We start from the raw sequence: 20405 nt of genomic DNA, 5'->3' as shown, positions 1-20405 counted from the left end.
CGCTCCATGCTATAAACTCAGTAACAGGTGTGTGTGTGTGTGTGTGTGTGTGTGTGTGTGTGTGCGCGAGCTAAAGCGTTATTAACTAATTGCACTCACTGCAGACAACAAAAAAACACACTCCATCCTCATCAAGGCGATTCAAGACAATCACAGAGAGAGAGAGAGATGGAGAGAGAAGAGGGGAGAGATATGGAGAGAGTGAGAGAGAGAGCGGAGAGAGAGAGAGATGGAGAGAGAGAGCGGGGAGAGAGAAAGATGGAGAGAGAGAGATAGAGAGAGAGAGAGAGAGAGAGAGACAGAGAGAGACAGAGAGAGAGAGGTGGAGAGAGAGAGCGCGGAGAGAGATGGGGAGAGAGATGGAGAGAGAGATGGGGAGAGAGAGAGAGATGTAGAGAGAGAGAGGGGGGAGAGAGAGAGGGAGAGAGAGATGGGGAGAGAGAGCGGAGAGAGAGAGATGGAGGGGGGGGGAGAGCACGGAGAGAGAGATGGGGAGAGAGAGAGAGATGGAGAGAGAGAGAGATGGGGAGAGGGAGAGAGAGAGGGGGGAGAGAGAGAGAGATGGGGAGAGAGAGAGAGATGGGGAGAGAGAGAGAGATGGGGAGAGAGAGAGAGATGGGGAGAGAGAGAGGGGGAGAGAGAGAGAGAGCGGAGAGAGAGAGGGGGGGGAGAGAGAGAGAGATGGGGAGAGAGAGAGATGGAGAGAGAGACAGAGGGAGAGAGAGAGAGAGATGGGGAGAGAGAGAGCGGAGAGAGAGATGGAGAGAGAGAGAGATGGAGAGAGAGATGGAGAGAGAGATGGAGAGAGAGATGGAGAGAGAGAGGGGGAGAGAGAGAGAGAGAGATGCAGAGAGAGAGATGCAGAGAGAGAGATGCGGAGAGAGAGATGGAGAGAGAGAGGGGGAGAGAGAGAGAGATGGGGAGAGAGAGAGCGGAGAGAGATGGAGAGAGAGATGGAGAGAGAGAGAGAGATGCAGAGAGAGAGCGGAGAGAGAGATGGAGAGAGAGATGGAGAGAGAGAGATGGAGAGAGAGAGAGATGGAGAGAGAGATGGAGAGAGAGATGGAGAGAGAGAGATGGAGAGAGAGATGGAGAGAGAGATGCAGAGAGAGAGATGGAGAGAGAGATGCAGAGAGAGAGATGGAGAGAGAGAGATGGAGAGAGAGAGGGGGAGGCAAGGACATGAAACACCTTTAAAAAGATATAAACATTATTATTTCATTACTGATTTATTGACCTTTTTATTATTGTGTAGTGGAGAGTAAATTTTCATCTCATTCAGGTCTGAATCTGAAAAATCTGCCTGTCCTATTAACACACACACACACACACACACACACACACACACAGAGAGAGAGAGAGAGAGAGAGAGAGAGAGAGAGAGAGAGAGAGAGAGAGAGAGAGAGAAGGGGCAGACAGAGACATATAGACAGAGAGTCCTGTGTGGAGAGAGAGACAGACACGCAGTGAGACAGTGTGTGTGTGTATATATATATGTATGTATATATATATATATATATATATATATATATATATATATATATATATATATATATATATATATATATATGAGAGAGAGAGAGAGAGAGAGATTCGTTCAGGCCCATAAATATTTGGACATCACAAGTTATTTTTTGTCTGTTTATTTTTATCGGTCTACCACAGTCCACTGTCGGGGATGAATACGAGCTCACAGTTCAGACTGTCAGCTATAATTGATGATTTTTACCGTTTCCGAATCAGGTGATCTGTGTAGGAGTCACGGCACTTTATATCCGGTCCCCCTTTTAAAAGTGACTAAAAGTAAACGGACAGATTTGATCTAACAATCATACGTTAAATGGTCATTTCTGATACATCATTTCAAATCCTTTCGCCGTTGACGCCTGGCTGAAGTCCGGAACCTACAGACATCACCAGACACGGGGTTTCCTCCTGCCAGGTCTTTACTGCAGCTGTCTTCTCTTCACTTCCTGCTTGTTCTTGGAGTGTTCCGTCTTCATCTTTGCCTTCAGCGGGTGAGACGCAGCTCCGTGGGAGTCCGCTCAGGTGATTGACCTGGACATTGCGTACACTCCAGTTGGGTTTTTTTAGCATTAGGAAGTCTTGGCGTTCTTTCGGAGTACGCTCCGGGTCGTTGTCTGTCTGTACTGCGAAGCGCCGTCTAACGGGCTTTACCACGTTTGGCTGAACGTGAGCAGATAATATAGCTCTATACACCTCGGAATTCATCCTGCTGCTGCAGTCAGCACTCACATCATCGATACGATGAGGCGGTGTGCTTCAGATCATTAGCAGAACCTTCCAGTCTTCTCTTCTCGTCATTCTGCTACAGATTGATCTATCCATACCATGTTTCTTTCTTGGTCTACGTGTTTTTATTCTACCGGTGGTTTATATCTTGTGGTAAACCCTCTGTATTTACCCCGGTGAAGTCTTCTCTTGATTATTGACGCAGATACGCCAACCTCCTGGCCAACTGCTGTGAAAGGGTTTTTCTTCACCTTTGTTATCCACCACAACTTTTTTTTTTTTTTTTAGCGTGGTCTTCCGGGTCTATTGGGCGTTCCTGAGCTCACCGGTGCGTTCTTTCTTTTCGATAAGGCACCAAAAATTTGATTGGATTTGACCACACGTAATGTTTTTGCTGTCTCTCTGATGGGTCTGTTTTGATTTTTTCAGCTTAGTGGCGACTTGCTTCACTGCACTGACCGCTCTTTGGACTTTCTATCGAGAGTTAACAGCGACAGATTCTAAATGCGAGAGTGAGTGAGTGAGTGAGTGAGTACGTTTTTATTTGTACAGCACATCTAAACACAGGAAAGCTGACCAACGTGCTGAGCGGAGTAAGAAAAAAGTTAAAAGGCAAAACAGAAAGAAAAAAAAAAAACAAATAGGAAATCGACAATAAAACATTAGGAAAATCAGATGAAGCGCCCTGGGAGGAAAGATCCGCTTTCAACCTCTTTTTAAAAAATTGAATGGAGTCACCAGCTCTCAGCAGCACGTACAACTGCGTATCATCAGCATATAAATGAAAAGATACACTGTAAAGCGCCCTGATAATATTCCCCAGCATACGCATGTATACGTTAAAAAGAAGCGGGCCCAGCATGGAGCCTTGAGGTACACCGCTAATAATAGGAGCTGAAGATGAGTTGAACTTTCCCACACTACAGAAAAAGGGCCGGTCTGTAAGATATGAGCTGAACCATCGTGAGGCGGTGATCCCGATACCAATCAACTGCTCTAAAGGCCGAAGAAGTATGTTATGATCTACAGTATCGAAGGCAGCCGTAAGATCTAATAGCATCAAAACAGCATTTTTACCAGCGTCCACCGCAAGTGAAATGTCACTGGACACTTCAGACTCTGCGCTATGAGAAGCAGTCAAACCAGATCGGAAAGGTTCCGAAAACTTCACCGGATTTAAAATCAGGATCAATTGTGACCGCAAAACCTTCTCTAACAGCTTTGACGAGAATGATAGCTTAGAGACGGGCTGATAATCATTAAAGCAACCTTCATCCAAACCCTGTTTCCTAAGCAAAGGATGAACAATAGCGTGCTTAAAACACTTCAGGACCACCCCGGCATCCAAAGATGAATGTATCAACACCTGGATACTGGGGACAATTACAGGAAAAGTTTTTTTAAAATTTTTTTATAATCTCAGAAGGAACAGCATCAAGTGAAGTGGACGTTATTTTCATCTGGTGAAGCAGATCGCACAGTTCCTTTAGAGAAACAGTTCCTGTAAAGAAACCGGTAGCGAATTCAGGGACAGGTCTGAGAACTGTGACGTGAAGGAAGAACGAATGGCTATCGGCAAAGAACGTTAAAAATCTCTCACAAAGTCCAACCGAGGGTTCCCCGTGGAACTGGCAACTCGGAGGTCTGTGACAGTGTGTGGTGATTAAATCCGAGAAACACCTAGACCTGGCTGACTTTGCTGCATTCTGAAACCTAAACAGACAGAACTTTAAAAATCTGAAAGGACCGAGTTAAACGATCGTGCTTCCTTCTCCGCTCGGCTCTGCGACAGGCCTGTCTGAGAGAACGAGTATTATCGTCCAGCCTGTAATAAGATTTTCGCTTTGGTCGTTTCAGCTTGAAAGGTGCGATCGAATCTGAAATATTAGAGCAAAATGTGTCAAATAAACACATCATCGAATCATCAGGCCCAGAAGAAGACTCTGCGGCATTCAAGATAGCTGTTTCAACAGCGTTAGCTAGATAACTTTCACTAAACTGAGGGGCAGTGAGTGAATGAATAACGCAGGAGTAATAGCCTGAGGGTCGTCAGGACTGCAGAGCTCGCTGCAGGGACAATACATTTAAAAAAACAACAACAATAGGCTTGTGATCAGAGAAGGAAGCATTTTCTATATTGACATTATCAACTGGGATTCCGTATGACGGTACGGTCTAGAGTATGACCGAGGACACGTTGCCTGATTTACATGTTGAGTCTTGAAGACCAAAGGAATCCAAGATATTACAAAATTCAGTAACCAAGGGTCGACTCTAACGCAACGCAACTCGTCTGTACCTCAAACGACGAGTAAATCCCAGCACAAACCGTCCGTGCGTTAAGTGATTGTTTAAAGACCACAGCAACCCCACCGCCCTTGCCAGCAGACCTCGGAGTACTGATAAATAAATAAATCAATCGACGGTCCTGCGGACAGAGTTCCTCGAAGACCGTCGACTCGCCAGGGCTGACCCGGGTCTCCGTCAGGAATAAAATACTCCGGTCACGTCTGGCAAACAAGTCATTTAAAATAACAGATTTGTTGCGCACCGACCCAGCGTTAATTAGAGCCATATTCAGAGGAGACTGAGGTAACGAGGCCAGATCCTCCACGGCGGATCCGTAATCGTCGAGGAGCGGAGCAATTAGACGAGCGTAAGAAGTCCGGGAGAATAGCTAGATGAAAAACACCCCATGAGCGCCGCGTCGCCGCGTGGAGTCCCTCCGAGCTTACAGTATCCCATAGAAACTCCGCCCATTGCACGCAGGAAGCAGTCGCCCGTCTGATCCTCACCCGGACACCACCACGATCCCCTCTCTTCCTGCGGCGATTAATTAGAGCAGGAGCGCAGCGAGGTAGCCGGCGAGCGCACTCCACCGCGGCTCGGTAGAACGAGGATCGGAAATGAGAATGCAGAGCAGGACGAAATCCCAGATGTGAAATCCCGTACAGCTTTTGATGTCGAGCAGAGCTTGACGATCGCAGGTCAACACCGGGTCCACACGATACCAGTGCGGCACCATACACAGTAAAAACGGCGCAGACGCCAGACGAGCAGGTGTAACAGGTTCGACAAACTGTGACAGAGGGGAGACACGGGAGAGACGGCGTGCCGACGGGTACACCGGATCTGCCATGCTTCAATTAAACTCTAGACCTTTTATCTGCTTTTGTAAGTGTAATAATGAGGGAATAACACACACACACACACACACACACACACACACACACATACACACATGGACAGGGAACAGCCGAGCAGCCAATTATCCACTGCTGGTCTCTTAAAAAGGGGTGTGGGGGTATGTGGCGGGGGAGTGGGGGAGTGGGGGGGGGGGTGTTATAATAAGTACAGTAATTCCTACAGCGGATATTAATGCCCTCAAAATAAAGTTTGAACTCGTATTCGTTATATCAGTTCAGCTTCTATATTCCGTGGTACAGAGCTAAAAAAAAAAAAACAATATTCACGAACCTGACTGATTATTAGGGGAGAGGGCGGGGGCGGGCGGGGGGGGGGGGGGGGGGTGCAGAGACAACAAAGACATGGAGAGAGAGGCAGGTATTGAAAAGGAAAGAAAGAGCAGAGGAAAAAAGAGAAAGGGATAGAAGAAAGAGAGGGGAATGAACATGAGGAAGAAGAAAGAGATGTAGTCAGGAAGAAAGGAAAAGAGAGATAGAGAGAGACAGAGAGAGAGAGAGAGCGAGAGAGAGACAACATTACAGAAATGAAGTGACAGGAAGACTTATTTATTTATTTGTATTGTTTGTTTATCCATTTATTCATTCATTATTTCCTGTCCCTTTGTTCCTCTCATTCGATCATGTACACTACAGGCATGTTGAATCGAACTGAGAGAGCGGGAAAATAGACTCATGGAGGAAAAAGTGGACAGGAAGAAGGCAGACGAGAGGAAAGGGGAGGGAAAAGAGGCGTACTGATGGAAAGAAATCAACAAGGAGAGAGAGAGAGAGGGAGAGAGAGAGGAAATGATTGAGGACACTGTCTCATTTGGAACACTCCTGTCTTTGGTTTGTCTTCTACACACACACACACACACACACACGCACAATAAAGCGACGAATCCAAACGATTGACTCATTTCCAAACGAACGATTCCTCGGACCAATCCCGTAGCACGTGTGGTCCGATGTTTTCTCAGTTCCCCCCTCACACGGCTTTACTTCCTACCCGTACGTAGTTCCTGGGCAAATAAAGCTTGGGAAGGAGTAACAGCTGATTGGCGTGTCTGGAGAGTGTTTGTAACTGGTACAGCTTGCACTGCTAATCTTCTAATAAAGCGAATACAAAGCCTGGCACATAATGTACAGTAAAACATTTTTACATGTTAAAAACCCCCCATTTCTTTCCCACGATTCATTTCAAAGACCTTTAAATGTATGTTGTAGTAAACTGTGCGCTGTAGGCTTTGCACTTTGGCTACTGGCCTTTCTCACCGGACGGACGCTCCACACCCACGAGCGACAGGTTAAGTCCAGAGGACGGTTTCGCCCACCGACGGGTTCAGACTAGATTCAATAAACCACTTTAATGATCTTATGAACCATTTCCTTTCCTAACCGGCTTCAAATCCATGATCAAACCAGTGTTATTTTTAATTTCCTCTAAAACACCAGCAAGGTCCCGCCTGTAACGTTTGATGGACAGGCGTACGTGTTTGGCAGTGAAAATGCGAGCAGTACTGCGTTCGCGTTTTATTTTTCGGTCAGGTTGAAGCGCGAGTGATGTGCGAGTGTGAGAAAGTGCCAACGTAAGGAAAGAGTAAGGATATTGTCAGATATCGCTATTGATTTTTCGACATGGCCGACTCAGTCCACTTTAGAGACACTAATAAATGAAATGTTAAATCAACGTTCCATGTGACTTTCGGTCTCGGCTGATATGTTTTTCACAAAAAAAAAAAAAACACAAAATAAAACGAATATCCTGCTCAATACTAGAGCAACTACAAGTCAAAACTGGAGTCAGAGCAGATTACGGAGGAACAGAAGTATTAGCAGTTGTTGTACAGTGTATATATTGTTATACAGTTGTGCCCAAAAGTTTGTGTACCCCTTGCAGAATCTGCTAAATCTTAATAGTCAGCGTGAATTGTTTATTATTTCGTTTAAAGAGCTTATTTTTTCATTTAGTACCGCCCTTCAGACGCTAAACAAGGTCTCCCAGAAGACGAAATACTAACAATTTACACCGATCATGTTCAAAAGTTTATACCCCCCTCCGGCTCTTAACGTAACGTGTTGCCTTCTCGAGCATCGGTGAACGTTTGCACTTTATGTAATAGTCGCGTACGAGTCCCTCGGTCGTCCTCGGTGTGAGAAGATGGATCTGGACATCATATAGTCGCTGTTGGAAAGGGGTCAGATATGCAGAAGCTGCTGGAAAAGTAAAGAATGTGCAGGACCCGGAGGATTTTTCTGAAGAACAAGGAACTCGTGAAGAACTCTCACAGAACATAAACACATCATGTCGTGGATCCTCCAGGTAACGACACACGGGATTAAGAATCGAGGGTGTGTAAACTTTTGAACGGGGTAATTTTTATAAATTCGGCTATTGTCTCGTCTTGTGGACGGTGTGTGAACATCCGTTATGTGAAGTAGTTTATTCAGGACAGGACTAGATAGAAAACAACATGGGATTTTTACGATCCGTCTTATTTTGTTAAGATTTATCAGATTCGGCAAGGGGTATGCAAACTTTTGGGCACAACTGTATATTGTGCTGCACTCCCTGTGACACATCTACAATATCGGCTCAGTGCACGTCTGTCTTTGAGAGCTTTTAGAAGACGTAGTTGGAGGCGGACTTTCCCCCGTGAGCCTGCAGGTTGAAGAGAAAAGAGCGTTAGTAAGCAGTACATCAGCACAAAAGCACATTCAGCGATTCTCTCTCCAGGTTGCAGCTCGCCTGAATAAGACTCCCGCCACGAGCCAGGAGATGAACTGCATCCGTCAGCCCCAGGATGTCCCCAAGTCGCACGGAATCAAATCAGGGATTTATGAAAAGTCGCTGAAGGTAGGATTAGGAGCTGGGATTGCTATCGCAACGAGATCTAGTGGAGATGCATCCTTGCGATCTTCCTGAATAATTCACAGATCACATGACACGCAGCCACGGAACACCTGAACGTGTCGTCCTCTCCCTCCGTTTCTCCTTCCCAACATCTCTCCACTCACGTGCTTCTTCACGCTCTTCTCACCTCGGGATTATTGCGACTCTCTGCCTGCGTGCCACCCAGCCTCTACAGCTGATCCAGAATGCAGCCGCATGACTTGTTTGCAATCTTGTGTGTTCCTGCACTCCCTCCACGTGCTTCCTGTAGCTATCCGCATCAGATTCCAAGCCAGAGGTGGCCCCCCACCCACCTGACGGCTCTTATTAAACCTCACACTGCGTGTGTTCAAATCTGCAGCTCAAACTATTTTCGTGTGTGTGTGTGTGTGTGTGTGTGTGTTTTAGCTTCATTTTAGATTTAAGGTCTGTCCTCAGTGCTGATTAATAGTGGGCACTATGACAAAAATATGGTTCTCAGAGGCATTGCTACGATACACAGTGCATAACACGATATACGGGATTTTCTGAAGAAGCATCCAGTAAAACAGTGTTACAATAAATAAATAAATAAATAAATAAATAGAACTTGTCCTCAATGTCCTCTGTGCTGATGCTGGCACGGTTCGTGGTGCTGATGGTGATGATGTCTTCGGCACTGTTCTAGTTCTAATGATTGTGCTGTGCTTGAGTTGATGTTGGCACTGTCCACGGACGTGAAGGTGACACTCGGTGCTCGGTGGTGATAGCAGCACTGTCCTTGGTCCTGAAAGTTGCGCTGTTCTTGGTTCTAAGGGCGACGCTGTCCTCAGTACGGACTGTGTTGGTGTCCTTGGTTCTGATGCTGGTGCTGTCCTCGATGCTGATGGTGGCGCTGTCCTCGGTGCTGATGGTGGCGCTGTCCTCGATGCTGATGGTGGCGCTGTCCTCGTTGCTGATGGTGGCGCTGTCCTCGATGCTGATGGTGGCGCTGTCCTCGGTGCTGATGATGGCGCTGTCCTCGGTGCTGATGGTGGCGCTGTCCTCGATGCTGATGGTGGCGCTGTCCTCGGTGCTGATGATGGCGCTGTCCTCGGTGCTGATGATGGCGCTGTCCTCGGTGCTGATGGTGGCGCTGTCCTCGGTGCTGATGGTGGCGCTGTCCTCGGTGCTGATGATGGCGCTGTCCTCGGTGCTGATGGTGGCGCTGTCCTCGGTGCTGATGGTGGCGCTGTCCTCGGTGCTGATGGTGGCGCTGTCCTCGGTGCTGATGGTGGCGCTGTCCTCGGTGCTGATGGTGTCGCTGTCCTCGGTGCTGATGGTGGCGCTGTCCTCTGTGCTGATGGTGCCGCCATCCTCGGTGCTGACGGTGCCGCCGTCCTCGGTTCTGATGGAGGTGCTGATGGTTGCACTATTCTCAGTTCTGATTTTAGTGTTGCCCTTGGCACTGATGGTGCCACTCTCCTCGGTTCTGATGGAAGCGATGTTGTCAGTCCTGATGGCGGTGTTGTCCTCGGTGATGAATGGTTGCACTGTTCTAAATGGTGGCATCGTCCTCAGTCCTAATAGTTTCGCTACCTTTGGTTCGAGCGATGGCGAGGTCCTCGGTGCTGACAGCAGTGCTGTTTTGGGTTGGTTTGTTTTTTTCAGTTGAAGTTCGTCACGTGTAAAAACCGCAGTTCTTATTCGTATTTTCTCCCACACCGACATTACAAAAATAGAAATGAACACAAACATTGGTATGAGCGGGCGTGTAACACAGTATTAAAATACATTCTGCGGTTACATGTGATGTTTTAAATGCTGAGTGTCTACAGTACCAAAGCTGAGTGTAAAGCTATTCAAGTGTATTTATTAACTTTGCATTAAAATAGTGTATAGTGTGTAATAGTATATTTGATGATTGGGGAATCTACCATGACCAGCTAGCAAGAATTAGCAGTGAATATTAGTAAGACCCTCTTAGAAATCCAGCTAAAAACATCTGTAAAAATCCACGTGCATTTATAAATGCCACTGACTTCCTCGTTCGAAAAGGAATCTTTCCGTAAACGCTCTCGAAGACACGCCTTCTGTGGTGTACGGAAGGCTCATGGAGAGGAGAACCATCATGGAGAAATGTAACTGAGATGCGATTACATAGTGTAAGGGTTGATTTGATGGATTGTTATTTTATTTCGGTGCAGGTGCGATCTTTGAGCAGGACGCAGTTCGGGACTCGGAGGTGTTTCAGCTGGCCATTTCCGATCTGAGTCTGAGCGATGACATCCTGCAGAATGAACGTGTCACACACTCCATCAAACTCATTGAACCCGACAACCCGTTTCAGGCCGTGCAGGAAGGTGAGTATGAAACAATCTATCATTTATTAAGCAGGTCTGGGATTTCGTGTATATATATATATATATGTGTGTGTGTGTGAGAGAGAGAGAGAGGGAGAGTTCAGTTGCTGGATTTTCTCTAGGTTTGAGAAGAAATTGTAGAAGTTTAAGAGAGTTTCTTTAGTTCTTTGCTGACTGAATGGCGTGATGCGGAACCCGACAGGCGTTTGGGGGGGTTTTGAGGGTTATGTGCAGGAAACCCTTCAGACGGTCAAACTTTCCACCTTCTATATCTGTATATAGCTCTGAAAACTTTTCCATTCCAGAACTGAAATATATATCCAACCGATGTTAGTCTGATATCCTCGTCTACTGACGGAAAAAACGTCATCACTGACACATGGTAAAGAACGGTACATTTCCGAGAGGAAATGAGTTCTCACATTTATTCTCGGCATCAGTCTCCGTCATATCACCTCACTGCATTTAAACATGCGCCTCGTCATCGTCCCGTCACTCCACCGATCGTCATCTAACTCCAGTGTGGAAATAATTCTCTCGCTTCTGCCCTGTTGGACCAAATCCCTGCTGTTAGTTCATTTAGAACTCCTCTGCAAACTTTGTGTGCTGTCAGTACTCTTCTTTGTTTTGATGATGAGCAGGAGCATAGCGAAGCTTTTGAGAGCCTGGAACCGATCACGAGAATTCACACCTAGCCGGCGAGGTTTTCGAGATCTCAGGGCAGACCGATGTGTCGTTACTGCCGCGTTCGTCAGACGGGCTCGTTAGACGGCAGGATCTTCGTGGGCAGACGCCAAGATACAGTTAGAAAAGAACCTACATTAAAACATTTCAACCCCGCGACAACATCTTACAAAGTCCATCCTGACTGTTTTCCATCACTGGGGAAAAAACATTCACCATGGTGCGCGCGCATTTCTGATTTATCTGCGCTACGACTTTTTAAAACATTTTTTTTATCATCGCCCAGAACAGACATTATCGACCCTTTAATCCCTCTTTCATTGTAAGACGTTTCAAGTTGGTTAAAGTTAGAAAGGAAAGTTCGCCTGCTGCCTTAAAACCGCGAGTAATCTCAACTTTGTTTCGACGCAGAGTTCGCCGCGAGTCGTCACGACAACAGATTACTTTTAGTTTTTGAAAAGTTAAAAGCTTGAGTCCAGTATCTGAAAATTGTCTTAACAGTTGGAGTTAAAGAGAAGAAATACACTTTTTAATGGAGCCGTCATGTTCCATTAGGAGTGTTCCTGTTCATAATGTTATCAAAACACCTTAAACGACGCACTGCGGATACACTGACTGTAATTACTATACACTTCCGTTTTCTTTGCAGCAGATTATGTTCGCAGGAATTGATTCGTTTTCATTCTGATCATTTGGACTGTGTTTAAACGAGCCCAGAAGGGGGAAAAAATAATATGCCGCCACCCACAGACTCGCAACTTGATTTCAAAGCTCGGTGTAAATTCTACCACCATGGCAACTTTGCATCACATATGAGCTTGCATTTTCCTGGAGTTTTACTGAGGACGGTACCGCTTGAAGTGGAAATGGTTTCCACATGGAAATGGTGTTGGACCTCAATTCCACATGGACGTTCTCGCTGTTGTTGCTGTGGTTACGGTTGCTGCGATGTCCTTGGGACTGCGATCCCCACATGCAGTTCTACACTCGGGTCTCCTTTAGTGAACAGTTCAACAAACAGACTTCATATAAACACCATAATGAACTTTCCTTTACTCTCACACTATCCGTCGTGACCCAGATGAGGACGGGTTCCTTCTGAGTCCGGTTCCTCTCGAGGTTTCTTCCTCTTATCATCTCAGGGAGTTTTCCCTCACCACCGTCACCACCGTCTCGCCCGATAGGGATAAATCCACACACTTAAAACCTCCATCCTGTGTTTATATGTTTCTGTAAAGCTCCTTCGAGACGACGTCCGCTGTTAAACACGCTATGAAATAAAATTTGAATTGAATTGACTGAAAGTCTCACTTGCTCTATCTATCGATCAACCGATCGATCTGTTTGTCTATCTCTCTGTATAAAGGTGTTTGTCGTTTGTTTGTTAAAACTTTCAATGGCACCAGTGTTGAGTCCTTTTATGTATAAAGTCACACCTATGACGTCATCGAGCTCCAAAAATTCGCCGTTGAGCGTGTTTAAATGCAAATCGGGCATGTTTGAGTGTCGACCGCGCACTCGCAGCTACTCTCGCAACAGCCCGAGTGTTTTATTACGCGATTTAAAAAAAAAAAAAAACATGAACTCCAGGTTTAACACTCCTACGTTCCAGCTGTTAAAGACTGAGGGGAAGTCATATAAACGGGATTAGGACACAGCCCACACCTGGAGTTCCTCCCTCAGAAAGATCGGATGTTAACGCGGGTGTGAGGAGTGTGTTTGGCTCCGTTTCAGCGTTATTGTAAAGGGTGCCAAGGATTTAAATGGGATTTGTGGAAAACATGATTGTTATTGACTTTCTCAGTTCCTGTATCTGAGAATGAACACACACACACACACACACACACACACACACACACACACACACACACACACACACACACACACACAGTATCTGTGTGGATTAAGAGAGTGTGTGTTGTGTGCAGATAAAGCTGAATTGTAGAACTCTCCCCTGCTGCTCCATGGGAGACGGATGGGTCTCTGTTGTTGTTGTTGTTGTTGTTGTTGTTGTTGTTGTTGTTGACCTTTGACCACTGACCTTTGACGCCCACTGTTTATTTATTCAAACAAACATACTGATGCTGCGTTCTGATTGGATAAATTGCAGACAGACAGATGGATGAAAACGGATGAGTGAGGGATGATATCAGGAAGTGTCAGACCAGTGCACTGAAGGTTAGATGGAAGTGTGGAGGATATAAGCAGGGGAAAGGTGGAGAGGTGCAGTCTGTACTGCAGACAGGAGCGTCGGTGGAGAAATGATGGACAGATGAAGGTGGAGATGAAGAGACGGACGAACACAGCACGTTTTACAGCACAGATTGTCTCGTCGGTGCTTTGAGTCGAGGATGACGGGAGGAACTCGCTACGATTCGATACTTTATATCTTTTCATTTTAATGATTATTTGTTTCATCATTTTTTTATATTTTATGTTATGATTTCATGGCATTTATATTAAGGTTTCATTTGTTTGTTTATTAACCCTAGTAAAGGACTTTACTGAACTGTAGTGCAAGGTACTATACTACTACTACTACTACTAATAATAATAATAAGAAGAAGAAGAAGAAGAAGAAGAAGAAGGAGAAGAAGAATTATAATGCTACTACTACTACTATTATTATTAATAATAATAATAATAATAATAATTATTATTATTATTATTATTATTATTATTATTATTATTATTATTATTATTATTATAATGCTAATACTACTACTACTACTACTACTAATAATAATAATTATAATGCCAATATGACGACTACTACTACTACTAATAATAATAATAATGCTAATACTACTACTACTACTAATAATAATAATAATAATGCCAATACTACTACTACTACTATAATAATATAATAATAATAATAATAATAAGGAGAAGAAGAAGAATTATAATGCTACTACTACTATTAATAATAATAATAATAATAATAATAATAATAATAATAATAATAATAATAATAATAATAATTATTATTATTATTATTATAATGCTAATACTACTACTACTACTACTACTAATAAGAATAATAATAATAATTATAATGCCAATATGACGACTACTACTACTACTAATAATAATAATAATGCTAATACTACTACTACTACTACTACTACTAATAAGAATAAGAATTATAATGCTACTACTACTATTAATAATAATAATTATTATAATGTCAATACGACTACTACTACTACTACTACTACTACTACTAATAATAATAATAATAAAAAGAATTATAATGCTACTACTACTACTACTATTAATAATAATAATAATAATAATAATTATTATTATTATTATTATTATGCTAATACTACTACTACTAATACAACTACTAATACTACTACTAATAATAATTATTATTATAACACTACTACTACTAATAATAGTAGTAGTAGTAGAGATTGAGAGAGAGAGAGACAGAACTGAAAAGAGAGCAACAGAGGGAGGCAGAATTGAAGTCAGAGACAGAGATACACAGAATTGAGGTGTGTGTGTGTGTGTGTGTGTGTGTGTGTGTGTGAGAGAGAGAGAGAGAGAGAGAGCGAGAGAGAGAGAGAGAGAGAGAGAGAGAGGGAGAGAGAGAGACAGGATTGAATTGAGAAAGAGAAAGAGATGGAAAGGTGGAGATAGATAGACCGGGACAGAGAGAGAGATGGAATTGAATTGCGAGAGACGGAGAGATGAAGAGATGGAGAGACATGGATCGAGGGAGACCGAGAGAGACAGAAATGAAGTGAGACAGATGAGGAGAGAGAAAGCGAGACAGAAAGAGGCTGAATTGTAGGGAGAGGCAGCACAGAGAGAGATGGAGAGAAAGAAGTAGCATATGTTGCAAATGCAACTGTATTTTATTCTTAAATGCATGTGCAATCATGACTCCACACACACACACACACACACACACACACACACACACACACACACACACACACACACAGAGTCTCTGCAGGTGTCAGGATTGACAGGGCATTTACTAGAAATAACATCTGTGCCTGTCACGTACGTGTGTGTTTGTGTGCGTGTGTGTGTGTGTGTGTGTGTGTGTGTGTGTGTGTGTGGAGAGAGATTTAAAGGTCACACTATGTGTGATGCGTATGAGTCGCTGTGTTTCTCCTCTTGTGTGTCCTTACACTCATCCTGCACCTGTTCTTTATTCCGTTTCCATGGCAATTGATTTCCCAACGAGTACAATTTTGTTATTTATGAAAGAACATGCCGTACTTTTTATCCATTTATAGTTACATCTGTGAGACAGAGTAGTTCCTGTTCTCACTTGCGTTATAGCAGCTATAAACACTCCTTCCCTCACCAGCCCTCTCTTTATTCTCTCTCTCTTTATTCTCTCTCTCTTTATTCCCTCTCTCTTTATTCCCTCTCTCTTTATTCTCGCACTATTTATTCTCCCTCTGAATTTGCTATTTTTATTTTCTTTCTTTCTGACCAATCAGAACGCAGAATTCTACAGCCGTGGTGGGAATGAAATGAATCGGTTAGTCTTTTGGTTTTGACGGACTGAGGGGAATTTTCTCCAGGTTTAAGATCTGGTGATTAAAACTGAGTTCATCTTTATTAAAATAAATAAATAAATAAATAAATACAATCCGTATACATTCCTCACAACACAACTTCAGAACCAGAATCAGAACTCTAAAGATTCCCGGCTTTGAGTTCTGATTTATCTCCATCACCGTCAGGATCTGAGCTGAAATTTCACTTAAATCATTTATTTATAAAGTTTTTATCAAATTACTTTGAATATTTTTCTTCTCAAGAATGTACTCTATCTGTCTGTCTATCTGTCCATCTATACACAGTGTCTATCTATCTATCTATCTATCTATCTATCTATACACAGTGTCTATCTATCTATCTATCTATCTATCTATCTATCTATCTATCTATCTATCCGTTTATCTATCTATCAATCCGTCTATCTATCTATCTATCTATCTATCTATCTATCTATCTATCTATCTATCTATCTATCCGTTTATCTATCTATCAATCCGTCTATCTATCTATCTATCTATCTATCTATCTATCTATCTATCTATCTATCTATCTATCTACCTATCTATACACAGTGTCTGTCTATCTATCTATCTATCTATCTATCTATCTATCTATCTATCTATCTATACACAGTGTCTGTCTGTCTATCTATCTATCTATCTATCTATCTATCTATCTATACACAGTGTCTATCTATCTATCTATCTATCTATCTATCTATCTATCTATACACAGTGTCTATCTATCTATCTATCTATCTATCTATCTATACACAGTGTCTATCTATCTATCTATCTATCTATCTATCTATACACAGTGTCTATCTATCTATCTATCTATCTATCTATCTATCTATCTATACACAGTATCTATCTATCTATCTATCTATCTATCTATCTATCTATCTATCTATCTATACACAGTATCTATCTATCTATCTATCTATCTATCTATCTATCTATCTATCTATCTATCTATCTATACACAGTGTCTGTCTGTCTATCTATCTATCTATCTATCTATCTATACACAGTATCTATCTATCTATCTATCTATCTATCTATACACAGTGTCTATCTATCTATCTATCTATCTATCTATCTATCTATCTATCTATCTATCTATACACAGTGTCTATCTATCTATCTATCTATCTATCTATCTATCTATCTATCTATACACAGTGTCTATCTATCTATCTATCTATCTATCTATCTATCTATCTATCTATCTATCTATCTATACACAGTGTCTATCTATCTATCTATCTATCTATCTATCTATCTATCTATCTATACACAGTATCTATCTATCTATCTATCTATCTATCTATCTATCTATCTATACACAGTATCTATCTATCTATCTATCTATCTATCTATCTATCTATCTATACACAGTATCTATCTATCTATCTGTCTATCTATCTATACACAGTATCTATCTATCTATCTATCTATCTATCTATACACAGTGTCTATCTATCTATCTATCTATCTATCTATCTATCTATCTATCTATCTATCTATACACAGTGTCTATCTATCTATCTATCTATCTATCTATCTATCTATCTATCTATCTATACACAGTGTCTATCTATCTATCTATCTATCTATCTATCTATCTATCTATCTATCTATACACAGTGTCTATCTATCTATCTATCTATCTATCTATCTATACACAGTATCTATCTATCTATCTATCTATCTATCTATCTATCTATACACAGTATCTATCTATCTATCTATCTATCTATCTATACACAGTGTCTATCTATCTATCTATCTATCTATCTATCTATCTATCTATACACAGTGTCTATCTATCTATACACAGTGTCTATCTATCTATCTATCTATCTATCTATCTATCTATCTATACACAGTGTCTATCTATCTATACACAGTGTCTATCTATCTATCTATCTATCTATCTATCTATCTATACACAGAGTCTATCTATCTATCTATCTATCTATCTATCTATACACAGAGTCTATCTATCTATCTATCTATCTATCTATCTATACACAGAGTCTATCTATCTATCTATCTATCTATCTATACACAGTGTCTATCTATCTATCTATCTATCTATCTATCTACCTATCTATCTATACACAGTGTCTATCTATCTATACACAGTGTCTATCTATCTATCTATCTATCTATCTATCTACCTATCTATCTATACACAGTGTCTATCTATCTATCTATCTATCTATCTATCTATCTATCTATCTATCTATCTATCTATCTATCTATCTATACACAGTGTCTATCTATCTATACACAGTGTCTATCTATCTATCTATCTATCTATCTATCTATCTATACACAGAGTCTATCTATCTATCTATCTATCTATCTATCTATACACAGAGTCTATCTATCTATCTATCTATCTATCTATCTATACACAGAGTCTATCTATCTATCTATCTATCTATCTATCTATACACAGTGTCTATCTATCTATCTATCTATCTATCTATCTATACACAGTGTCTATCTATCTATCTATCTATCTATCTATCTACCTATCTATCTATACACAGTGTCTATCTATCTATACACAGTGTCTATCTATCTATCTATCTATCTATCTATCTACCTATCTATCTATACACAGTGTCTATCTATCTATCTATCTATCTATCTATCTATCTATCTATCTATCTATCTATCTATCTATCTATACACAGTGTCTATCTATCTATACACAGTGTCTATCTATCTATCTATCTATCTATCTATCTATCTATACACAGAGTCTATCTATCTATCTATCTATCTATCTATCTATACACAGAGTCTATCTATCTATCTATCTATCTATCTATCTATACACAGAGTCTATCTATCTATCTATCTATCTATCTATCTATACACAGTGTCTATCTATCTATCTATCTATCTATCTATCTACCTATCTATCTATACACAGTGTCTATCTATCTATACACAGTGTCTATCTATCTATCTATCTATCTATCTATCTACCTATCTATCTATACACAGTGTCTATCTATCTATCTATCTATCTATCTATCTATCTATCTATCTATCTATCTATCTATCTATCTATCTATCTATACACAGTTTCTTTCTGTCTATCTATCTATTTATTTATCTAAAAACATGTAGGGTTTCTTGGAGTTTATCTCTCTCTGTCTCTCTCTCTCTCTCTCTCTCTCTCTCTCTCTCTCTCTCTCCCTCCTCTTTAGCTAATATAATAATAATATTTTTGATAGTAAACGATAATATCCAGTTCTCCTGCAGTTTTTGATTGGAGTTCTTTGCCTTGTGTAACAGCATGTTGTTTAACCTTTCCCATAAATATATCATTAAAGAAAAAAGCATCGCGCCAATAAGCTCACAATTACCTCGGACATTTTTTTTTAAAAATCTCCGCGTGCGTCCCTGTAAACAAACCGTGATTATATCAGAGTAAACAAACAAACAGATCGATCTGAAACGCGCTGAAAACGTTTTCTCCCTGAAACAGATGGAAATGAGGAGAAAGCTGATGGAAGCACAGCTGAGGTCTGAAAATATACAGTTCTTCCAGCGAGAATGACTCAGGAGTGGCAGGAGATGATGGAGCTATAAATATACAGTATGTAAGGGATAATACACTTAAGTTAAAAATCCCCGAATGTGAAATAATCTATTTATATAACTCCAGAAACATAATCGGGAGATATTCTCATGAAGTATTCATTTTTAAATAAATATTAATATTAATAATCTTCAACATGAAATGGATTTCTTACTCAGGCTTAAAACCCCCCCAAAGTAAACATTGCGTAATTGGTTTCAGAGAGACCCGACACGTAAAGCAGGGGGATTAAAACTGTTTTATTCAGCTCGCTCGTTATTTCTCCGTGACACGACCTACAAACAAAAATAATTATTAAAAGCGGTGTTTAATCCTTACGGGAAGAATAAAACGCCAGCGCCTAAAATAGTTCCTTATAGTTAAATAGAACAAGAACGAGGATTTAACTTTCGAATCCTTATATTCACAACACTTTCAGCTGGATCGAGAGGGGGGGAAGAAAAAATACAGAAACGCATGTGACTTTTCCTCGAGCCAGACAAATGAATAAATCTCTTGTCTGATTTGTTTAATTAGGGCAAAAAGTTTTAAAAAAAAACAATACAAGGATGCGATTAATTGTTTAGAGAGAGAGAGAGACTGAGAGGAAATGGAAAGAGGGATGGAGAGAGAAATTAATGAAAGGGGGTTATGGAGAGAAAAAAGAGAGAGTCAGAGAGCGCGAGAGAGAGAAGCAGTACGACAGTGAGAGATGGGGACAGATGCAAACAGACAGGATGAGAAAGAAAAAATGTAAAGAGAATGATGAGAGGAAGGGATGGAGAGAGAAGGAAGGAAAGAAGAGAGAAGAGACACACACACATACGCTAGTGCAAGGGCCTGTACCAGCATCGGGCCTGGTGCTAATGCTTTGCGAGTGCTTTCGGTGTCAGAAATGTTAATTACAGTATTAGCATTAGCATGGGTGTT

At 41.5% G+C, this 20405-nt stretch overlaps 1 protein-coding gene across 1 annotated transcript in view; it reads left to right on the top strand.

Annotated features, from left to right (window-relative positions):
* grid1a (glutamate receptor, ionotropic, delta 1a) overlaps nucleotides 1-20405 on the top strand; it is a 213802-nt gene that overhangs the window by 915 nt on the left and 192482 nt on the right. The window contains exon 2 of the mRNA XM_053682900.1: nucleotides 10497-10652. Coding sequence (XP_053538875.1) covers nucleotides 10497-10652 — 156 coding nt within the window. The remainder of the gene's footprint in view (nucleotides 1-10496; nucleotides 10653-20405) is intronic.

The sequence above is a fragment of the Ictalurus punctatus genome, chromosome 9 (genome assembly GCF_001660625.3).
Source record: "Ictalurus punctatus breed USDA103 chromosome 9, Coco_2.0, whole genome shotgun sequence".
Taxonomy (NCBI): Eukaryota; Metazoa; Chordata; class Actinopteri; order Siluriformes; family Ictaluridae; genus Ictalurus; species Ictalurus punctatus.
Note: the sequence above shows the minus strand (reverse complement) of the source record. Positions and strands in the feature narration are given on the sequence as shown.